This window comes from Malus domestica, chromosome 01 (genome assembly GCF_042453785.1).
Source record: "Malus domestica chromosome 01, GDT2T_hap1".
Taxonomy (NCBI): Eukaryota; Viridiplantae; Streptophyta; class Magnoliopsida; order Rosales; family Rosaceae; genus Malus; species Malus domestica.
In genome coordinates, this window is record NC_091661.1 from 26129061 (window position 1) to 26153704 (window position 24644).

Consider the following 24644-nt stretch of genomic DNA (forward strand, 5'->3'; position numbering starts at 1 on the left):
AGGGAGGTATAAGGCTCGATTGGTTGCAAAGGGTAATAATCAAGAATAAGGAATTGACTATGGTGAGACGTTTAGTCCTGTTGTTAAACCCACTACAGTAAGGTTAGTACTTGCCTTGACTGCTCAATTTAATTGGACCCTTCGCCAACTTGATGTGAAAAATGTTTTTCTGCATGTAAAGTAGTTAGTAGTTTGTTAAACAGTTAGCTTATAGTGTAAACAACATTAGTTGTATATATGTTATAAGGATGATGTAAACAGTTAAGGAAAATAATAAAAAACAAACAAATTACTTCTTTGTCAAGTATTCTCTCTCTCTCTCTCTCTCTCTCTCTCTCTCTCTCTCTCTCTCTCTCTCTCTCTCTCTCTCTCTCTCTCTCTCTCTCTCTCTCTCTCTCTCTCTCTCTCTTAGTCTGATATCTTCTTCTTCTTCTGTATATGATCAAGCTTAGTTAACACATTTAACAATTATTGCGACGAAGCAAAAGCCGTCGTGCAAAGAAGAAATTTGTTGTGCAAAGAATTGAACAACGAAAGCTTTGTCGCCATACTGTTGTCGCACGAAGACTTGAAGTTAGGGTTTGCACAACGAAGATACTAAAGTTCGTCGTGCAAAGAATTATGTGCGACATAAATAATATTTGTCGCACTAAGTTTTAAGGGACGAAGGCCTTCGTGGCGCAAGATTTAGAACCACAAAAGCTTGTTCATCGCACTAAGTTTTAAGGACAAAGGCCTTCGTTGCGCAAGATTTAGAACCACGAAGGCTTATCATCGCCTCGAATTAATGGTGATGAAAAATAAAGGAGATTTTTCAAAGTGTCCAATATTCAAATGGTACCCCACATGTCATAATACAAGTGGAAGAAATGATATTCTTTTGTTGTAACCATGAATTGCCGTCATAATTGTTATTTCTTTCTTGGTGCTATAAAGACAATGAGTTGCCTCTGCTATAATTCCTTGCGCCACATTTTGTTCCTCGATCACTTCTAAAAGAAGGTTTTTTTTATTTTTTTTTATTTTTAACAATTGATATTATCTGCACTCAAGATAGGGAGTAAATTTAGCCTCACAATATGCTAGTAATAATATGGTTCAAATTTGTTTTTAGCGAAAATTGAATTAAAAACCTATCACTTACAAATGAAAGATAATACTATCAAACTGTAATACTAAGTGCCGCTTTTAAAAGTAGTTAAAACTAAAACTTAAAAAGAGATACTTTGATCCATGTCCTGAAATTGCAATCGGTCTCCAGCATGCTACTTACAATTTTACCAACGTCTCATTAAGTTAACCACGCGTATTTTCAAGGTGGTCAAAGTCGGCCATCCCAATTTGAAAATTTTGATTCAAATTGTTTTGAATTTCTTCTGCATGATTATCACTCTATTTTTTTTTTTTTTTGTGTTATTATGCTTTCAGACCATCACTAATGAAGATGCTACATTTCATTTTTATGGTTGATGTAACAAAATAAATTTTATAGTCTCTTATTTAAACGAAATATCAAATTAAAATACTTTTTAATATATAATTAAGAGTGTCAGAGTTTTAATAATAAAATATCCAATAACGAAGAAAATTAAAGAAATTGTAGGCTCAACATTACATATATAACAAAACCAAAAATGGGCAATGCCTACATCTTTGTCGTCAAAGTGGAAAATATCAAGCCATGTAGGATTTTGACATATCTTTTAATTTGAACCAAAGTCATATTTTTCGGTCAAAATAGTCCACGTAACATTGTTTACGTCTCCTTTGAAGATGCTCTTATTTACCACATTGATGACATCTTCTTTAGAAACGCTCTTAATTGTCTTATTTTTGCAGATATTTTATATTTATGATTTCTCATTCATCTTAAAAAAATTGAAAATTTGAAACTGTGATTTTTATTTTTCTAAATTGATTCAAAATCTTATATAGGATAAATAGTAGTATTGCTCATACCTAGATACTTAACTACTACTTGCATGTATATTTTCTGCGTCAGAGGATACATTCTTATCATGAGACCTTGAACGAAAAATAGAGAAATTTTAACACGATTTTTTAAAAGTGGAATTTTCTATAAACTCTCATCATCTCATTTTTTTTTAATTTGACTTTTCGTGCTAATATTGTAAAATATTATGCAAAAATATAGATTGTAGAAAATCTATAAAAAGTCTTATTTTTAAAAGAATCTCCTTAACAACTCTTCGAAAAATATCAACATGTATAGAACTAGTAGTTGTGATAATGTTAATGATAGTATATACACACACACACGTAGTATGTTCTATGGCTTGTAGTTTTGTATGACAACTATCAGACAGTCCTGCAAGAATCTGCTGTTAATTAAATATCAAAATAAAATTCATATAAAATTGCATATGTTTGTGGTAGTAACGTGTTTTGATTATTATTCTTTTTCTACAATATTTTGTGCCTGTAAACAATCAATACAAGCATAATCCTACCATACGGTATTCGACAAAAATTGTTTTATATTAATCATTTGAAAATATGAAAAATAGAGGGTTTGTTGGCAATGAGACTATCACATCTTAGCCCTCACCACATCTTAGACTCAACTTCATCGTAACACGATATTATCTGTTTTGGGCCTCGACTACGCCTTCACGGTTTTGTTTCTGGGAACTCACACGATAAATTCTCAGTGGGTCATCCATCATGGGATTGCTCTTGCACGAACTCGCTTAACTTCGGAGTTCCGATGGAACCCGAAGCCAATAAGCTCCTAAAAGGCGTCATGCTAGATAGAGATGAGAATAAACATATAAGGCTTAGAGGATACACTCCCCTGAGTGATGTGGGATGTTACAGAAACAAACTTAGATATTAGACTAGTCAAAAGAACGATTCTTACCAACTCAATCAACATTCGTTGATAATAGTTCTAAAACTTTCATTAAGTAATATGTGCATGCCAATTACAAACCAAACCTAAACAAACAGCAGTGTCGATAAGCAAATATAATAAGGCCTAAACCCATTATTGTTCGATTGTAATTTGGAATTGAAACAAACCGCAGCGATACACAACTTATGGCTCGTTTGAATGTTTTTTTAAAATGATTGAAAGCGCTTTTAGAAAAAAACAATTTGGGTTCCAAAAGCACTTGAGGTGCTTTCTGTAAGAAGTACTTTAAATGTTTTTTTAGGTTTACTTACATTTTTATTAAGGATTGGTTCTAAAAATATTTTCACTAAAAACGTTTTCAATTATTTTATAAGTACATTCAAATAAGCTCTTAGTTCGAAACCGAACGAACTCAAACGCGTCCATCCCTGCTGCGGTATCTTGGCTTGCAATAATTGTAAGACTAATAAGTTAACTTTTTTCGGAATAAGAGAGTGTGAAGCGTCCATTCCTGCTGCAGTGTATTGGCTTGCAATAATTGTAATATCAATAAGTTAACTGTTTTTCGGAATAAGAGAGCGTGAATAGAGAAATTTTTAATTGTGACAAAAATACAAATGAAATACTATGTATTTTAATAAAAATGATGAAAATTTTTACTTTTTAAATTATTAACTTTATATAACACACATATCCTACTGAAAAACCTCTATGTGAAGGAACTTGTCTGTGAATACTCGATGTGGAAAATGACGATGATGACGTGGAAGGCGGATTTGCATGCCGGAGTGACGTGTCTGAAGACCAGAGGATGTGCAGCAAATATTAGGAGCAGAAAGCATGTGGTGGCCAGCCCACCGCATTGGAACTCGCAGAGGCAGCCGCAGCAGCAACTAAACATTAAAACCAGTTGAACTTAGAGAGAGATTTTTCAATATGATTGGAATACATGATAGTATATTATGTGTTATTATATCAATAATAAGATATATGTGATAAAAAATTAATAACTTAAAAAATATAATTTTTCATCACTTATATAAAAACACATGATGTACCATCTGTATTTCAGAATAAAATTTTTCTCCCCAAATAGATATGGAGGGACAATTTCTGTCTTCTGATACGATGCCCTAGCCCTGTTGCAAAAACAAATAAAACTAATATAGTTTCCAAAAAATAAAACTAATATATAAATATATTTACATAAAAGATTAGGCGACTTTGTGCCCTTAGCTTGTTCTCCACTCAGTCTGGACAACTCTTGGAATATTTGATCAGCATTTTGCTTGTTGTAAGCATGGAGGGGAGCTGTTCCAATCTGAGCCACGCCTCTCCTTCGATACAATTTCTTTTCAACAAATTATCCTTTTCTTGTTGTACGACAAATATATATGTACAAATGAGGTAATCGATGTGAGTTCATAGCAGCGATTTCGATCGTAGTCTATGTTATTTTGTCAACAAAAGGTTTATTGAAGAAAGAAAATTTACAAAGAATCGAGGTGAATTAGTGACATTGAAATTTATTGATCAAAAAGACAAAAAAAAAGAAGAAGATAGACACTGAACTTTGTACTTTTCTTTGATCGTACGCATTGTAAAGGCATCTGAATATATGAACCAATTCAACACAAATCCCAGGCCCTGTATAGTACTGACATGATCTAAAAGGCATCGATCCAATCAGGAAAAAAACAGAAGCATTTTCTATGCAGTGTTCTCATTGTTTATATAGATACGGTATCGTTTCTTTATAAAATATATGACGTATCGAGGCAATTAAAAACCTTTTGCTTGTTTCAGTTTCACTTTTTGCATTTGTAGAGAGAATGTCCGGAATGCAAAGGGTTTTTGCCCGTTGGGGGAGCTTGATAGGGTTTCCCCTCTTCAAAGTGTTAAATGCTAAGCCTTCTATTTATACTATCCCACCAGAGATGCTTTCTCTGCATGTTTATTTACAAGAAATGTAATAATAAACTTTCTCCGATTCTTGACTAAAACATAAGTAATAGAATATATATAGAGAGAATCACGGTAATAAGAGGAATAGCTATTCCTGACAAATGTTGAGGTTTAGTATGATTCACGAATATCATCACCTATATTGTCTCAACTTAATCATCTTTTGTTAGGTTTTGAGTTTTATTACAAAAGATTTCAGTGATATAAAAGGTAGAAACTCTCATATATTAATCATCGCTCGGAATCAACATGTGACTGTGGAACATAACGGTACAATAATATAAAAAGTCATGCTTGATTTCAATACTTCAAATAGATGGGTTTCCACGTATATACACAAGGGTGAAGTGTCGATTTAGTCTTTGAACTATCACTTCAGTGAAAATTAGGTCCCTGAATTATTTTTTGGTAAAATAAGTCCCTATATTGATTACAAATTGCTAATTTCATCTCTACTATTATATTCAAAGCTATTTTATCCAATTTTTCGTCAACTTAAGTCACTTGACACACTTTAGAGTGTAATACCATTATTTTCTTGTCTATCAGCCCTTAACATTTCATATTGGTTGCGAATTTAATGTCTAATTTACCCTCGAAAGTTAACTCACACTATTTCTCTAGGAAAAACTATCAATTTATCCTTCAAAGTTAACTTCATACACTATTTCTTTATGAAAAACTATCAATTTATCCTTCAAAGTTAACTCCATACACTATTTCTTTATGAAAATCTACCAATCTACCCTCCAATGTGTATCACATGCAAGTAACATGATTTAAATTGACGAAAAATTGAATATAGTAGCTTTGAATATAACATTAGGAATGTAATTGGTAGATTTTTATAATTCAGGGACTAATGTTTCTAAAAAAATAATAATTTAGGGACCTAATTTTCACTAAGATGATAATTCAAAGACTAAATTGATTGTTCACCCTATACACAAATATCTAATGCCCAACGCATGGGCTCTCAAAATGAACCACTGAAATTAAGATAAAATAAAGGACAAGGAAACCTAGTCGATCCAGATGTTTGATCAACCACATGAAGCTATATTTGAAGATCCTCATCCTAGTGAAACCTTGTCAATTTGAAAAGTCAATCCTACGCCGTGGGAATGGTGCATCAAGTAAATAAAAATCTAGATAAGCACGAAGCTCGCATGAGCAGTGAGTAGGTAATTATGGTTCACAATGTACACTAGGTGTCACATCCCGATCCAGGACGGACCATTTTCCGGACCCGTTCCACCACCGTAGCAAGATATTGTCTGTTTTAGGCCCCGATCACGACCTCACGGTTTTGTTTCTGGGAACTTACAAGCAACTTCCTAGTGGGTCACCCATCCTGAGAGTGCTCTGGCATCCTTCTCACTTAACTTCAGAGTTCTTACAGAACTCGAAGCCAGTGAGCTCCCAAAAGGTCTCGTGCTAGGTAGGGATGTGAATGTACATTTAAGGATCACTTCCCTATACGATGTGGGATGTTACACTAGGGTTGGATATGAATGAGTACTAATTCACAAAATCTAACCACAATAGTGTTTCTCAATGCCATCTTATCCTCAATTGCCACTATGCACTGTTACACATGTCACGTTGCTATGTTATCAATGTTCACCTTCATATATAAAATTAAGCTATAGGCTAGGGTTGTACTTTTGCGCCGAAGCCTACACTTCATGCGGTCCCATAATTTCTTATATAACCAACTGGGAGGAAAGCATAAAGTCCCACAACCACTCAACGGAAATCGTCAAGAATCGTCACTCTATTGAACCTGACTAGAATTTAGAGTTCAAAACCTCTCAATGGAATTCATAGGATGTAGGATCAGACCAGCTCAACTGAATCATAGAAGAACTAGGACCCCAAACCAACTCAATGGAATCCATAGGTTGTTGGGTTCCCAACAACTCAACGAAATCATAAAGGAGGTAGGATTCCAAACCAACTTAATGAAATCCATATGACGTAGGATTCCAGACCAACTCAACGGAACCATAAAGAAGTATGATTCCAGACCATTCATTGGAATCTAACTATCGCAATAGCAATCACACATTATCGACGATGTCATCTCTAACTCATTATAGGTGGAAATGGTAAATTCAATAGGGCACACGTATAGGCACATTTTCACTGCGGTATTTTACGAAGGGATATTTTAAAAAATACTCACCTCGGGTCCAAAGCAATCACAAATCGGAAGGGCATTTAACCGAAGAAGTTAGATGACTGCCAACACCTATCAAAGTATATAACTAATTCTACCATTGATACAACGCGTTCACCAATTCGAATCTCAAAGAACAAATATATAAATTGGATTTTGAGCATCCATTTTAACGTATTGCCAAAAACTATGTCACCATGTCATGCGCCGCTGCCACGCGTCGAAGTAGGCGATGGGCCTGCCAAAACCACCGCCAGAAACCAGCCAACAAATATCCCACAATCCTAAGGGTGATTCCAAAAGATGGGCGGATTTTTAATGTTTAGTAATGAAAAATACACTTTAACTAACTAACTATACACTAAAAAATTAATGAAAAATAACATAAAATTACATAAATACGAAATATGAAAATTGAATAGAGATATTCAAGAAAAAGATTTCACGGTAATTGTATATTAATTTGTCATATGATTGAAGTGAGATCTTATTTTTCAACACATTCCCTCACGAGTGGCCCTACATGGGTCACAAGGGAAACCAATTTTCACATCTGTAACTGGTCACATCACTACCAGAGCTAACTCAAATTTTCAAGAGCCCGGTAATCATTCAAGGACTAGAGCTAAAGCAAATTTTCGTTGGTCCAATCAGTCAATAACCTTAAACTGGAGCTAGTGCACATTTTTGAAAAGCCCATTTTAAGGAGATAAATTTGAGCCTAGTAAATCGGGCCCAAAATGTGTCAAAAGAATAACCTGCTTTGATACCATGATAAACTTTTTAGGATCAGTGTGGTCCACCACCAACATTTTAGATATTATCTCAACTTAACCACCTATTGCAAGGTGTTGGGTTTTATCACAAACGCCTTGGTGATATTAGGGGTAGGAATTGTATATTATTTTGTCATTTGAGCGATATGGAACCTTATTCTCCAACAATTGTCATACTCATTTGTCCAATTCATAGCTTGCCCTATTTGAAGAAGTAAACTTGTATAGATTGTTGGAGCAAATTCCTCCCGACCAGCGTGAAAGTACCCAAATGAGTATTTAGAACTCAGTAAATGTCACAAATGTTGATTACAGAGAATAATGGGAGAGAATGGGATTATATACCAGTTTACAATTAATCATGCTCATCTCCTAAGCTATGCTTAACAAACACATACTAACATAATACACACGTGGCATATAAACATATATGCCAAATAATTAGAACCATCAACCTCCCATCTGGAGCTAAAAAAAACTCACATCTGATCACACAGAGACATAAAAAGGCATCAACTCCCATACTCTTAAGACTGTGACAAAGTTCAAATATGGGCTTTATTGCTAATGAGAATTCTAGAGAGCTGAGTTCATGCAAGGACAATGCATTAGGCCTGGACTAATTTAGAAGGATTTGAGATCAGAATTCAAAGTCAAACAAAAGCCCAAATAGGCTAAAGCTGCCGGCAACTGAATTCTATTTGTACGCTTGAAAAAGGTCATAACACAGCCACTCCTTCTGAGATAAGATATTGTGTTTGGTAGGTTACTGTGTTTGCTCCTCCTCATCCAACTTTGAATCGCATAGAGGTTAAATTATCACTATGCTTCTCTTCTCAACATCGTTTTGCCTTCCGGTATTTGCAAAAACATCTAAACAGTGTGCCTGACAAATTATTTAGGTGCCAGATTGACGAACAAACACAAACAATTACAGGTATGTTTGATTACTATTTAGTTTTTTATTTTTATTTTTTGTGTTAGTGACATGGGAAAAATAATTGGAAAAAAAAAAGAGGGATGAAGAAGAGTGAATGAAGGATACCTTCACGCTGTAATCAACATTTGTAACATTTACTGAATACAGGTAAGATATGTATTGGAAGACACAAAAAATGAGAGTATGATGCTTGCATTTTCTCCTTGGGGGAATTACCTCATTCCTCCACTTACAAATAATATATCTTCACCGTTAAATCTCTTAATCTTCATTTGAAAATCATCCCAACAATAAGTCATTCAAATCGGAAATCGTTTAGTCATCCAAATGTATCAAACAAATCAACGGTTCATCATGAATATGTTACTTGGTATTTACACCATTGATTTTTTTTGATACATTGGGATTACTAAAACGGTCTTTGATTCGAATGAATTTCATATGGATAAAATTCATATGCCGATTACGAGATTGAGCAATCTCAATTATGAAACTTTAAATAGTAAACATACGTTATTTGAAAGTGAAGAAATGAGCTAATTCCCCAGGTGGAATACAACTATTATCCAAAATGAAACTAAAAATCTATGTCAAACTCTTTTCACTTTAAAAAATTTGTATTTATTCCTTTCATCTTTACTTAATGTTTTATATATATATTCTTCTCGCGTATCACAACCATTAAAATAAAGTGAAAATAATTATCAAACAGATGTTGAGCTATGAGCTATGTGCTATAAGTTTATACAATCATCTTAATGAGTAATCTTCCATTTGAATATATTGTTTAACGAACATCCATTTGAATATGTTGTTCAACATGTTCGTTAATACCTTTTGCATAGACATGAATTGAATCCAACGGTTCTCATCGCACAGTACAATTTACCAATTTGATCGCACGCATCTTGGACGACGACATGAGAAATTTAGAACAGTAAACCCTAAACCATCGCGCTCTCTCTCTCTCTCTCTCTCTCTCTCTCTCCAATTATACAAGTCAGAAAATACTATACAAAGTCAACGGCAAGAGCAAAAGAGAGAGGGAATTCTTTTCTACTGGTATTACTTATAAGTTATAACTTATAAGTAAGGACTCTTGACCAACATCTCGTAGTTGTCAACTGCACTTGTGGGGACCGCCACCATCACCTTAACAGATTCCCCCTGTTCATCATCACCATCGCCAGAACGTCCAGCTGGCAAAAACAAGCAGTACCTATCGCTGCATACGGGCCCCACGTGAACCGGCTTCCCCATCCCGAAGTCAACCCTCTCCAGCCCCAGCCTTGACCACTGCGACACGATCAGCACCCCCACAGAGTCCGGACAGGCCCTCCCCTCCCCGCTCACCAACTCCACCACCCTCCGCACGTGCTCCTCCTCTACCCTCTCCTTTGCGCGCTTCACCAGCTCAGCCGCGTGCCACAGACCCTTCTCCTCCAGCTCCCTCGCGCTGCATTGCGCGCACCCCAGCACGAACGCGTTCCCGTAATACCCACCGGGTAGACTCGGCCTGACTCGGTCACGTACGTTCACGCTGAATAAAATCTTTAGGGTTTGGTTTGGTGGTAGGTTCAATGCTCTTGCCCAACTGCGCCACACGTGGGCGGAGAGGACCTCGAACGACGTGTACGCTGATAACGAGGTACTGGGTCGACTCGTCGACACAGCGAGTTTCTTCAGCTCAATTAAATGTTTTTTATGGAAAGTGATCGAGGTGGGGGCGAGTCGTTCGTTGGCGAACCGAGTCACGAAGCCGGAAACGTCCGGGACCTTGCTGAACTCGGGGTGACTCGCCGCCTTGATTATGCGATGATGACATGGATTTAATGCACGATTTACGGGTTGTGGGTCCAGAAGGTGGCGATCCCATACAGGCTTGGGTTTGAACTCGCTAGTGAACCCACGCTTTCCGGCTGCCAGCCCGGCAAACGAATTGAGAAATTCGGCGCTTCCGATCCCGTCGCAGACGCAGTGGTTGAATCCCACGCCAAGTGCCGCCGCTCCATCTTTCAGCCACGTCAGTTGGACAACGAGCGGCGGAGCCCCTTTAAATACGTCAGCCACTTGGAGCGACAATAGCTTCCTCCACTCGGTGACGTAGCGCGGAGCCCGCTCAAAATTAGAGACCGCAACATTGTCGGAGACAGCTTCAATGAACACTGCGCCCTGAGCCCGACATACCACCTCGAGGCTGAAGCCATCGGGCTTGGGGCGCACTCTGCCTGCTAGCGGATAGTAAGGCACCAAAGCCTGAGCTAGTGCAGCCTTGACACGCGACGCAGTCGAGGCCTGATTCAGTTCCGGGCAAGGAGTGTAGACCAAGAGGTACTCGATGGTGAAGCGTAGGAAGAGCTGCGAATCGACGGCGGATAGGTTGAGAATGCAAGGCGGGGTGGGCGCGGAGGGCGTGACCACCACGGCCTCCTTTACACGGACAGAGCTTCCCATATCCTCTACTTTATAATGATCAAATAAATGAAGAATTTAATTAAACCTTGAGTTTTGTGTATTTTGGGCAATGTGGGGGGGGGGGGGGGGGGGTAGGGTTTTTGAGTTTGGTTTTTTTTCAGCTGAGCAATGGATGAATATATAAGAGAGAAAGGAATTTGTCGTGTTTAAGAGGGGTGTAGTAAAGTTCAGATTTGAAGGATTTTAAAGACTATAGAATCAGAGTGTAGTTAATTTAGGATTTTTAAAAAGGACTTTAAGGGGGCATTTGTTGCGCTGGACTATCTCGGATTGGACTAGCTTTAAGGACTAAGTTGGACTGACTTAGACTAGACTAAGCTGGACTAACTTAGTGAAACGTTTGGTGCAGTGTTGGACTAAGAAGCTGGATAATAACAAATTCTAATATTATATTATTTAATATATAAATTATTAATATTTTATTATGATCTAGGTGACCGGAGATGACGAGGAGTCTATCGAGAGTGGTTGTTGAGCATGACGAGGACGAGAGAGGATAGTCTTAGCTACTCCCATGGTTATTGGGGGGTCTCGCTAAGACCACTTAGTGAAGGGTTTTGTCCATGCTAGTTCCCTTTAGTCTCATTAATGTTAGTCCCAGCATGGAACAAACACAGTATTGGACTAACAGCTAGTCCAGTCCAGTCTAATCTCACTTAATAAGGGCAAACAAACGCCCCTAAAGGATTTTGAAATTATGAGGTACTGAAAGTAGAATTTAATAGAATTAAAAAAAAATGTATTGAGCTCAGATATAGTCAATTAAGATTTTTAAAAAGTCTATACAAATCTATATGTATTCAAAATGTCATTAATCTTGAAGAATTTCATTAAGGGTTTGTTTGAAAGTAGTACTTTTAAAATGACTGAAAGTGATTTTGGTGAAATTGATTTTGGGTTATCGGAAGCATTTTAAGTGCTTTTTAGAAGAAGCATCAGATATGTGATTCTTATAAGATGTACCTAAAAAGATTTTTTGGAATTCACTTGAATTTTTACCAAAGATTGGTTTAAACAATATCTTTACCAAAAACGTTTCAAGCCATTTTAAAAAAGCTTGCAAATGAAGATTTTGTAGAATTTAAAAATAAATTTTATGCATTACGAATTTCATCTCCACCACTAGAATTTCTTTTCAAGTTCCTCTGCCGCTCTCTATCACCACTAACATGTTATCTGGAAAATACACCTTACCCCTTCTCCAGACCCAATGGGACTAGTACGAAATCTCTCTGATATTCTCTCGCTGCGTGTGTGTATATGTATATACTTGTATCTAAAACCAAAGATTCTCTTTGTATCTCAAAACCCGTGTCAAAGAAGAACACACTTTGCTCTACTGGCTTCTTCTTCACCAACTCTACCTTCGGATGTGACATGTTCCCAGATTCTGACCCGAATATCCCCGGAAACCGTAGGCAGTTGCAGACTTGTCTCGAATGAATGGAGCAACGCCAAGAAGTTACATTGCTAAGCCACTGTTCTTCCTTGTAAAATTACATGCTAAGCCGTTGTTCTTCCTTCTCTCTCTCAAGCTAATTTTACTGCTGATGGAATCCAATCCTTGACAAACAACCTTTGTTACACACAAGGTCTAAAATATCGATATTATCCCGATATTTCCATTGAAATTTATGTGTTTTTGGACTACTGATATTTCTGATATCATCGATATTTTAAACCTTGATAGGAACTCTATGTGGTACTAAGTCACTCATGTATCTTACCATGCAATGTATAAAGTGTAAAATATTATACTAATTCATTATATATAAATGATTATGGTGTATTTAAACTTTTTTCATTAATTACTACATATTTTCTACAATCATAATGTTTGCCAGCTCGTTATATAATCAACTTAAATCAGTTAAATCCATTATGCAATGCATTTCCTTCCAATTTTTTGTGATAAACTATTAGATAATTGACTAAATAAACATCCTGCAAAGTTTCAATAAAAATTTCTTAGTTTTTCTTACAATTTCCGTGATTTTTATTCAATTTTTATGGATATCGATAATATCCCGATATTTCCATCGAAATTTTCGTGTTTTTGAACCATCGATATTTCTAATATCATTGATATTTTAAACCTTAGTTACACATATGCAAGGAATCCATAGAGATCTACATTAGAAACGAATATAAATTTGTTAAAATTCATATAAAATTATCAAGTTTATAAATATTATCGAGAATCTTTCACTCGGAAAAGTCAATACATTAAAATCTTCTAAAATTCAAATTAACCGCGCCCCTTTAACAAATCCAAGGCCATGTGTGTATGTTTTGCTGATTTGGTAACTGTGAAAGATTTGTACAAGATTCTCTGTGTGTTACTTTATGGAAAAAATTAGTATAAAAACAAAAAACTATTGTCAATTATTGCCTTCCCTTACTGATAGGTCTCTCTCCTACCGGTAGACTGATGAAAATATATACAAAGAACATTTTCAACTAATCACTTAATCAAATATTTAATTAGTATATTCACTTTGTCCGGTGATATTAATTATTGAGAAACATTTATAGTATAATAAGTAACATCATTTATACTAATTTTTTTTTAACAAATGATAAGATAATTTATACAAAATCTTTTTAAACTACGAAGAGGGGAATTCAAATGTAGATCCTCAAATTCAAGCCGAATCCTTTTAACCAATTAAACTAAATCTCTTGACATTATAAGTGCTTTATTGGAAAATGCACTTTTAAGAAGCTTATTTGCGAAAAATCCCCATTTAAAATAATAAATTTGAATTTAGTATTACTAGATTAGTTGGAGTAATATACATAAAATCCTAACTAAAATCTTAACTATAGTTCGGTTTAGATGAATTGTGTGCACCCTTAGAAATGTAATAGTTTGTGTAATGTGTTGATTATTCGCTTAATAATACTTTACTACTCAAAAGATGAGTAGGGATTCCTCCTCAAAATTGTCATTGCCGATTTACAGAATTTTATTTTTATGATCCGAACCATTCTTATTATAAATTAGTATTATTAAAAATAGATGCACATAAATACATAATTGGTAAAAGCATTACAAGTCATCTATGTATTTATTACAATAGATTGAGTAAACGGCTTTAGGTTTAATTCAAATTTTGTAGAGATGATTTTTACAGAGTAATTTTCAATGTCAACTGTTCTTATCATAAGTACAAAGTTTTATAATTCGAACACTAAATTTTTTGAATAGAATATCTTACTCATTCTTGAGTAGCCAACATTATTCTTATTCGTTATATGTATGTTTTAATTTAGTTACAACAAGTAGGTGTTTTATATAATTTTGTGGCAGGTGTAGGGAACTGATGGACGTGGAGACTGATACCTGTCTACTACTTGTCTGCGGTCTCTTATGCAACAAGATATTGGCACAATCATAACAACATCACGTAAAACCTGCTTTGTATGGCTGGATGTCAAGATAAAAAACTGGCCTTTTGGGGACGTTTTGCTTTTGGAGTAGGGTCTATAATTAAAAGGCAATTTTTAGTATTATTTATCTCACTTTCTTATAATTTTAGGACGGGAAATGTTATTCTCAAATTTATTTTTATTTTTCACATATTTTTTTTAATTTTTGATTGTTGAATTACATAATTCGAAGAAGATCATGATAAAAAATTACAAAGTGTGCAAAATAAAATAAGTGTATAAATAACACTTTCTTTTAGAATATCCATCATCCACTGCCACTATCCCACTCCCACATCACACATAGAAAAACAAAAGACAAAAACCATGTGAAATAGTTAGAGGATTGTAATCGAAGATAGATTAGTCTGGTTTTATTTTAAGGAAAACTAATGAAAAGAGCTTGAAAACTTTGAGTTTTAATGATAAGGACAAAATAAAGGGTAAAGTGAATAGTACCAGATTTGACTTTTTAGTGTAAAAATGTGGTTTTTCGTTAAAGTGAACAGTACCGTGGGCTTTTCGTTAAAACTTCCTTTATTTTAATTTTATATGTTATAATATGAGTGCATTATTTGTTGATTAATTATAACACATGTTATGCACATATTCTTTGTTCAATATATAATTAGTGTTTTCGTAGAGCGTAGGGAAGCTGGTGAACGAGAAAGGGTAGGGGAAGAAAGGAGAAGAGTACGACAGGAGAAGAAATGTGAAACTTTAACGTTTGCTAAGTCTTAAGGTTTTTCCTTTGTCTTTTTTTTTTGTCTTCTCAATGTTATTTGGTTTTTTAGTTCTTTTTAATTGAATAAAAATTCATATAGTTTTAAATGATATGATTGTCCACCTAAAATGTCACTTAAGATAGTTTGACATTATAGTACGAATATAAGGTAAAAGTAACGTTTTCCTATTTTAAAACTGAGATTTAAGTACTATTAAATTAAATGTAGTCTAAACATTAATTTAGGAGGAGGCGAATCAGTAGGAAGAATTGTGCCTATCACTGTATCACATATAATTGACTCTTTTTACCAGATGCTGACTATTTGATCAGACACATTGCCTATTGTCTAAGCCCCATGTTCGATGGATCGGATTGAAAATACATGTTTTCAATTTCCATAAAAAAAAATTTCGGAAATGCATATCAGTTTTAATTTCGGTATTTCATACATTCATACCGAATTCGGTATTATCATAATCGAATTATTTTGAAATTTTAAAATTATTGGAGTTGTATGTGTTGACTGATATACACATAAGCAACATACCACATTAGCAAGGTTGTTATCCACATCAGCTAATCTGTCAGTTAGACAGTTAGGGTTGTAGGAAGCTATAAGGTGGTTATTAGTTTGTTAGAAACTTACCAAGAAAGAAAAGAGCATGTATAAATAGAGAGCCTCTCTCTCAGACTTGTATCGAATTCATTCTGCAATATAAAAATCCTTATTCATTCTCTCTCTCGCTCTTTGTCTCTCTCTCTCTCTCTCTCTCTCTCTCTCTACTTCTTTACAACTTGATATTACTTTGCTCTTCTTCTTCGATTCATAGTGTAGTGTTAAAATGTGTACTTCATGCATTTCAAGTAAAATGTGTAGGCAACATTTTCCTGTAAAACAAAGTAGTGCTACTTTTATGTTTGAAATAGTACATTCAGATGTATGGGGCCTTCTCCAAAAGTATCAATTGAAGGATATAGATATTACATCAGTTTTATTCATGAGTATTTAAGGTTCTTGTGGATATTTCCCTTAGTCAATAAATCTGAAGCAGTTTCTGCATTTATAAAGTTTCATGCTTTTGTATCCAATCAATTCAACACTGATATTAAATGTTTGCAAACTGATGGAGGAGGAGAGTATATGAATAAAGTGTTTGTTACATTTCTAGAATCAAAAGGGATTGTTCATAGAATATCATGTCCATACACTCCTCAACAGAATAACATTTCTGAGAGGAAACACAGACATTTGGTAGAAATAGCATTGACTTTAATGTCTGAAGCAAATATGTCTCCATATTTATGGTATCATGCTTGTTTATATGCAGCGTTTTTAATCAATAGAATGCCAAGCAAAGTGTTACAAATGAAGTCTCCATATCAAATGTTGTTTGACAAGGTTCCTGATATTCAAAGCTTAAAAGTATTTGGAACTGCAGTATATCTATTTCTTAGGCCTTATAATGCCAATAAGCTACATGCAAGGTTTGTTCAATGTGTTTTCCTTGGTTATGCTCTAGGGTATAAGGGGGTTGTATGCTACAATGTTGAAACAAGGAAAATGATTTTATAAAGGCATGTAATTCAGGATGAATTAGTATTTCCATATAAAATCTTGCACAATACTAAGTTAAGTGAAAGTTCAAAGACTTCGTGTACTACTCAAAGGCCTATTGTAGTTCAGGTTCCTATTGAGAATGTTATAACATGTCAGAATATTCATAGGGAAAATAATGGTGAGGCTATACATGATGTGCCACTCTATATATCAAATCATAGTGTTCATTCTGCTGAAAGATCAAGTTCATTGAATGCAGCATTAGTTTTTGAATCCATATCACTGTCACAGGGTATCTCTTCAACTCCAGATTCCTATCCCATCACTCTTAGCTCTATTGGTGTACCACAAATGTTGCCTGTCCACAATGACACACAGCTTGAGGTAATTTTACCTTTCGCATCTCATATATCATCTAATCTTGGTGAATTAAGTAATGCTTCTATTCATCCACAAATGAGTTATAAGGGATATTTAGCTACATTGTCTGAACTTCAATCACTTCAATTAGCTGAAGACACTTACTTTGGTGGAGGTTTTTCCTTTTTGGTTGTTAATAGTGATGCTGCTGAACCATCAACATTTAGAAAAGCTGCTACAATACCACAGTGGCAAAGTGCAATGCAAGAAGAGTATAACTCTCTTAGGGCTCAAGGAACTTGGGAATTAGTATCACCACCTAGTGACATGTCTATTATTAACAGCAAATGGGTATACAAAATAAAAAAGAATCCAGATGTCACAGTTTCAAGGTACAAAGCACGGTTGGTGGCACAAGGTTTTTCCCAGAAGTAAGGTGTTGATTATTTAGAAACCTTTAGTCCAGTTGTGAGACATACCACAGTTCGAATTGTCCTACCATTGGCTACCATTAACCATTGGGATTTAAGACAGCTTGATATAAAAAATGCATTCTTGCATGGTGAATTGCAAGAAGATATATACATGAAACAACCTTAGGGATTTGTGGATGTAACTAAGCCAACACATGTCTGCAAACTGATTAAATCTCTCTATGTGCTTAAACAGGCTCCAAGAGCTTGGAACTTTAAGTTTACAAGCTATCTACCTGAATAGGATTTAAATCTTCAACATCTTTATTTGTCAAAAAGTGTGAAAATGACATGGTCATACTACTTCTCTATGTAGATAACATTATCATTATTAGTTCCAATTCTAGTAAAGTTCAAAGGATAATCACAGAACTGTCTGAGGTGTTTGAGCTTAAAGATATGGGCATATTGACATATTTTCTTGGTTTGCAAATCAATTATAAATCCAATGGAGATATTTGTGTTAATCAGTCTAAGTATGTCAAAGATCTTCTTCACAAAGCTGGTATGGACTCCTGTAAACCAACATCAACACCATGCAAAACTCATAATCCTTTAATTCTCAAAGAAGGAGATCCATTATCAGATCCCACTTTATATAGATGTATTGTTGGATCACTGCAATATCTAACCTTTAAAAGGCCAGATATTGCATATGCAGTAAACACTGTATGTCAATTCATGGCTAAACCAATTGAGGTTCATTTTGGGGTAGTTAAAAGGATATTAAGGTTTTAAAAGGAACTATGCATCATGGAATCACATTCTCAGCTAATACAGAAGTGGGGATTAATGCATTCAGTGATGCAGACTTAAATAATAGAAGGTCTGTCACTGGATATGTAATCTATATTGGATGCAATCCAGTTTCTTAGCAATCAAAGAAACAAGACTCTGTGTCAAGAAGTTCCACATAAACTGAATATAAGGCCTTAGCTCATACAGCTGCTGATATAGCATTGATCAGAAGTGTGCTAAAAGATATGGCTATAGTATTGAATTCTTCCCCTGTGATCTATTGTGACAACAAATCGGCCATTGCTATAAGTGCAAATCCAGTGTTTCACTCCACGATTTGTCAACGATTTGTCAGTTAGATAGTTAGGGTTATAAGAAGCTATAAGGTGGTTATTAGTTTGTTAGAAACTTACCAAGAAAGAAAAGAGCATGTATAAATAGAGAGCCTCTCTCTCAGACTTGTATTGAATTCATTCTGCAATATACAAATCCTTATTCATTCTCTCTCTCTCTCTCTCTCTCTCTCTCTCTCTCTCTCTCTCTCTCTCTCTCTCTCTCTCTCTCTCTCTCTCTCTCTCTCTCTCTCTCTCTCTCTCTCTACTTCTTTATAACTTGATAGTACTTTGCTCTTCTTCTTCGATTCATAGTGTAGTGTTAATAGTATGACTTCATTAATACCAAGGTAAAAATAATGTCATTTCCATGGCTCTCTCTCCAATATATAAATTTTTTTTATAGTTCTCAAACTCTCACATTTGTATGTAATATATTCAAGAGAGTTGTAATTGAAAAAAATATTTACATATTTGAGTATATTGTATTACAAACCCAAAGTCCATAAGTACATATTAAGTGTATGTAATAGAGTAATGAAAGTTTCGGAATTTCAGATCAGATTTGAAATATTAAGTACATTCCAATTTCTATCCATTTTCTTCAGATTGTTTTCTTTTTGGATTTCAGAATTTCGATTTTGAATTTGAATCAGATGGAATATTTTAGATTGTTTCGCCTCAAAATCAGTTGGAATCGAATATTCCTATCCAAGTTGCACCCGCAATGCCTATAGAAAATTGCAATTTTTTTTATTGTTACAAATGAGTGTTGAGAAACTTTTTTTTTGTTATGGAAGTAGTGTTTCGAACCGCACTTCTTTCCTTTATAAACTATTTGATTTAATTGGAGTACTTAGTACTACGGTCTGGTGGTATTCTGCTTCACTTAGAAGTGAGAGATTTTAGGTTCGAATCTCGTGGATGACAAATTTGATACCAAATTAAGTTACCCATTATGTAGCATAACCAATTTAAAAAAAAAAAATTGGAGTAACTATTCTATGGAAAACAAATTGAAACGAAAATGTGCCTTAAATTATTCTCTTAAAAAGCTAAACGAAGCTCCCCCACCCGAAAAATTTCTCCACTGGCCAGAGCCTAGAATCATAGTGCATGGACGATCTTAATTAGATTCAATTCAAATATATCTATGGTTTTTTTGGTAGTGCTATTCACATACCAATTTTTATCTCTTACATATTCTTGTTAATAATATTCATTGACAGTCTTCAATTCATTCGATTCGACGATCGAAAATGAAAAGGGGTGTGTGAGAGACAAAAATTAGTGTGTGGATAGCACCACCTTTTCTTTGTTGAGTGCATTTTTCTTACCCTCTAAAGTGAGAGTGATACTCATTCTTTTATTGATTATCGTTACGTTAGTTTAAATTTCAAAATTTATGTCTTAAATCAATTAAACAATAACTTAACGAGGTCAATGAGGAAGTGAGCACCACCCCACTTGAAGGAGGAGCAAAGTTGCCCTCTTTTCTGTGTTATATCTCTTCTGACATTGGCTTTGCTTTAGAGGATGTTCTCTGGTGTGATGAACCTTAAAGAAAGCACCCTAATACCTAGGACGTTCCTTTATAAATTCCTCCCTCAGATACGGACTACATGAAAAAAAAAGGTTGATGAAAAAAAAGGTTGATGAAGTTAGCTGTAGATTTGGTATTGATGCCAACGCATGCATCTTATGTGGAGGGTGCCCTTGGCTTTGTGCTCGTATTCGACTCTTCCTGCGATTGACCTCTCTTTTGGTTTACATTGTTCATGCAGAATATTTACTTGCTAGGATATGCATATAAAGCTGGAGACGAAGTTTAACTATTCTCCCCCTTTATAAATAGTCGATAGTCTCCCCTATACATAGGGCTTAACTCATCAAATATTGAACATGTGACTTTGTACTTTGTTATATATTTAAAAGCGATTTAATAATTGCCGATTTTAGTTATAATAAAAATACGTCAAAATACAATAATCTCAATTCAGTTGACAAAAAAAAAAAAAAAAAAAAAAAAAAAAATGCACCCATCACGTGGACACACGTATTTTACTTTTACAATATTATAAATTAGTACGAGCAGTGTGCCTATCCAATATGCGAAAGATGCCTTAGATGTCCACAGAAAGTCATATATATTAAAATAATACTAAATTTCAAGGACTTGGATTGTCTGCCCTCCCATTTTGGTGCCCTTCCTGTGCCCTCCTGTTTTGTGTGGTCACGGTTAAGCCACGTCAATATTTTATATTATTTTTTTATAAAAATAATAAAACAAAAAGAAATATTAATATAAAATATTGACGTAGCTCAACCATGACCACACAAACAGGAGGGCACACGGAGGGCACTGAAATAAGAGGGCAGACAATCCAAGTCCAAATTTCAAAGTCTAGGAAACTAAGGAGAGGTAATGCATGCCTATCCCATTATTTATTGGGAACTTTAACGAAAAGCACCTGGTACTGTTCACTTTAACGAAAAACATATTTTTACACTAAAAAGTCAATCATGGTACTATTCACTTTACCTTTTATTTTGTCCTTATCATTAAAACTCAAAGTTTTCAAGCTAGTTTCATTAGTTTTCCTTTATTTATTAGGATTCCATATCTACAGTTTGATCATGAAGAGATAGGAAGATCGGATTTTCTTATTTAAACAAATCCATAATTTATTTCTGGATTGTTTTAGTTAACTCAATCTCATAAACAATTGGTGGAAATTCATTTAGCCATGTGGTCCATTTAATCTTGTCGAACAAAGGCATGCAATATTATCCCTAACAATGTGATTTTCACGGTATTGTTTAAGAGTTGTATTATTGTTTGTCACCGGCCCTCTGGCTTTCTTTTTTGCCTGGTTCTATAAATAATATTTCCCATATCGATCCTTTGACTTTAATTATAAAAAAAAAAAAATTAACATCAAAATAAGTCCCCCGCTACCAACTTCTATGTGGCCCTTAAATAGTACTTAAGGGTACTGGATCTATCTATAATAATTATATGTGGCATTGAGATCTTGCTTACATAAAAGAAAGGAGAGGATCGTATGGATAATGATTCTTAAACATCATAAAAAAAATTATTTTCATAAAGCACGTATGAGATTGTATATATGTTTCCATTTTTATAAGATCAAGTTTGCAATTAGAAGTGATTCGTGATAGTTAATCTTGTTTTGTTGCAATTGCATAACTACTAGTGCACGTTTTCATAGATAGACAAATCGTCATAGGTTTGATTTTCACACGCTCTCTTTTATCTTCTTGTATTCTCCTTCGTGTTTTAAACCCAAAAATTAGATAAATTAATAATAAATAACCAACATAAGTAAACATAAAAGTGCATGAGAACAAAAAATGGGTGAGACTCATTCGGGGGAATTGGCCAAATCACTTTTTGTTAACCTTTCCTGGTTGGATTATATGTTTTGGCCTGACTTTTTGGTAACTTAGGTCATCTCCAACCGAAGGTTCTAGAGGGTCAGAAGGCCGAAAATAGCTCAAAAACCGTCTCCAATCGAGAGTTAGGAACAGAGGGCTCGTGGGCCCCACGAAATTTGAAAGGGCCAAAGGGCCAATTGGCTGGCCTAATACAGCTAGCCAGCTAGCCCCGGGTTAGGCCAGAAATTCTCGCATTCTTGTCGGATATTGTAATACCCTGAAAAATTTAAACATATGAATATGTGGAGAAAATAAAAAATAAATTGATTTATGGTTATGAAAAATTTAATTGAGAACTTTAAAAGTTTTGGTTCTCGAGATTATTATAAATTACGCTATAAAATTTATTGATGTGTGTAAAAAGATGAAAATGGCTCTCGTTGACTAAACGTAATTATACGAGGATGTATTTTACCCTCACATATTTTATTGTATTTCTTGGCATATTTGGATTGAGCTCGATCTTACGAGCACATAGGTGAACACTGTTCGTCAAATGGAATTATAACGAATAAAATAGAATCGAATGAAAGTAGGGGCAAAATATTCATTTTGCCATGGTGTCAGAAAGGTTCTAGATTTTGTTTTTTTGATGGAAATATGCTAAAAAAAATAAAAATGAAAGAACAAGGAGAAAGATGGGGGGAGGAAAAAGGGTTGCCAATTGGGGAGAATGAGGAGGTAGAGAGACCATTGAGATGAAAGGAGAGGAAAGGAGGGAGGTGTAAAGCACCCAAACCGAGCCCTTGCAACCCATACCCAACCCGTGTAGACCTCGAACCCGACCCTTATTACCCATTTTCGGTGTATTTTCGTCAGTTTTCCGACGATCCAAAGCACCCAAACACGCGGGAAACACTCTAAGACCTTCTCTCTTTCCATTACACCTTAAGTTCGATGGACTTTAGCCTTAAAAATAGGGAAACCTGCATGGTGGGTACGGCGGGTTCGTGTGTAAATTCCTCAAATCCTTAAATGTTTTCCTCCGATTAACACCACCATTAGACTTCCCTTGAGGCCTAGAACAAAGCCCACACATTGGTTTGGGGCGTCGGAGTTGTTTTGGAATTGAATCAAGAACACCCAATTCGAGGGTTTCCGGCAGGTTTGAGTGAAATTAGAGCTTTTCCCAACCAAATTGGACTTGGCCACATGTATAAAGTTTGCTTTACTCTTTGAGATCTTCATTTCTGTATTTGTTTTAGAATTTTTAGAAATAGTTGAATTTTCCAGCGGGTCAGGCGGCTGACCGCCACCCGCGGCGGCGCACAGCCCGGGGAGTCGACATTGTGTTTTTGTACGAATTTCGTTATTCTAATTATGTTTTGGCATTTAATCTACGTGTTTTGAATCTTAACACGAATGTTGTATATTTTGGGTTAATTAAATAGTTTTGGAATTAGTTGGAAATTGGTTTGTGAACTACGAAAGACTTAATCCCTGTTTAGGTTATGTAGGTAGTCTAACGAGAAGTTAGATGCAGCCTTAAATAATCAAGATTAATCTTAAGTTGAAATTTGTATATGAAGAGTGTTTGTACCATACTTAGGGCCTCTGTATTTAGACTTCGTATAAATACTCGGGGGACTTAAATGTAATTATGTAATAAATGAAAGGGCAAATATGTAATAAGTGAGGAGCCCTTATTCTATAAAAGGGACTCCTCACCCTCACAATAGGGGAAGCTCTGGGATTTAGAGCAAAGCCTCACTCTTCTATTCAGATGCTCTCTTCCTCACAATCCTCTCACAAATAGAGAAATACAATATCAGTGTGGACGTAGCCCAAACACTGGGGTGAACCACGATACATTTTGTGTTCTTTACTTTCTTGTAGATTCACGGTCAGATTTACGTTGTTCCAAGACCCCTCCACTTTTGTGCATCAACATTTGGCAGCGCAGGGAGATGCGAACACCTGTCCCTGATCCTCCATAGCAGAATTAGCTTGATTCTTGGGTTTTCTGCGTCTCATCTTCTTCTTCAATTCCAAACCCCAAAACCCTGTCAAGCTAATCTACTGCACCAGCACAATTCACGAAATGGAGAAGGCGCTCGCCGAGCTCAAGCTCCTCCATAATTACCAGGTCAAGCATCTGGGTTTGCAAGATCTTGGCAGCCAGGTTCTCGTCAAGAAAGCACTTGTGTGTTATTTCGACCGTGTTGGCGACGATCCGAAGGTGAAAGAAGATGCAAAGCCTAGATCCAACGTGAAGGACGAATCCTAGGCTATCTGCTCAGAGGCAGATTAGAATTCCCGCCTGATCTCACCATCGAGACTTGGGCCACCATAAGGCTCTCGAACGGCTCAAGATCGAGTAGGCTGGCCTATCTGTTGCTGGGTCGGCTGAAT

General features: G+C 35.4%; 1 protein-coding gene across 1 annotated transcript; it reads right to left on the bottom strand.

Annotated features, from left to right (window-relative positions):
• Positions 1-9493: 9493 nt before the first annotated feature.
• LOC103406422 (alcohol acyltransferase 9) lies at positions 9494-11361 on the bottom strand. The gene has a single exon (XM_008345407.4). It carries the CDS (start codon positions 11190-11192, stop codon positions 9822-9824), a length of 1371 nt encoding a protein of 456 aa, XP_008343629.2. The 5' UTR covers positions 11193-11361; the 3' UTR covers positions 9494-9821.
• Positions 11362-24644: the final 13283 nt, after the last annotated feature.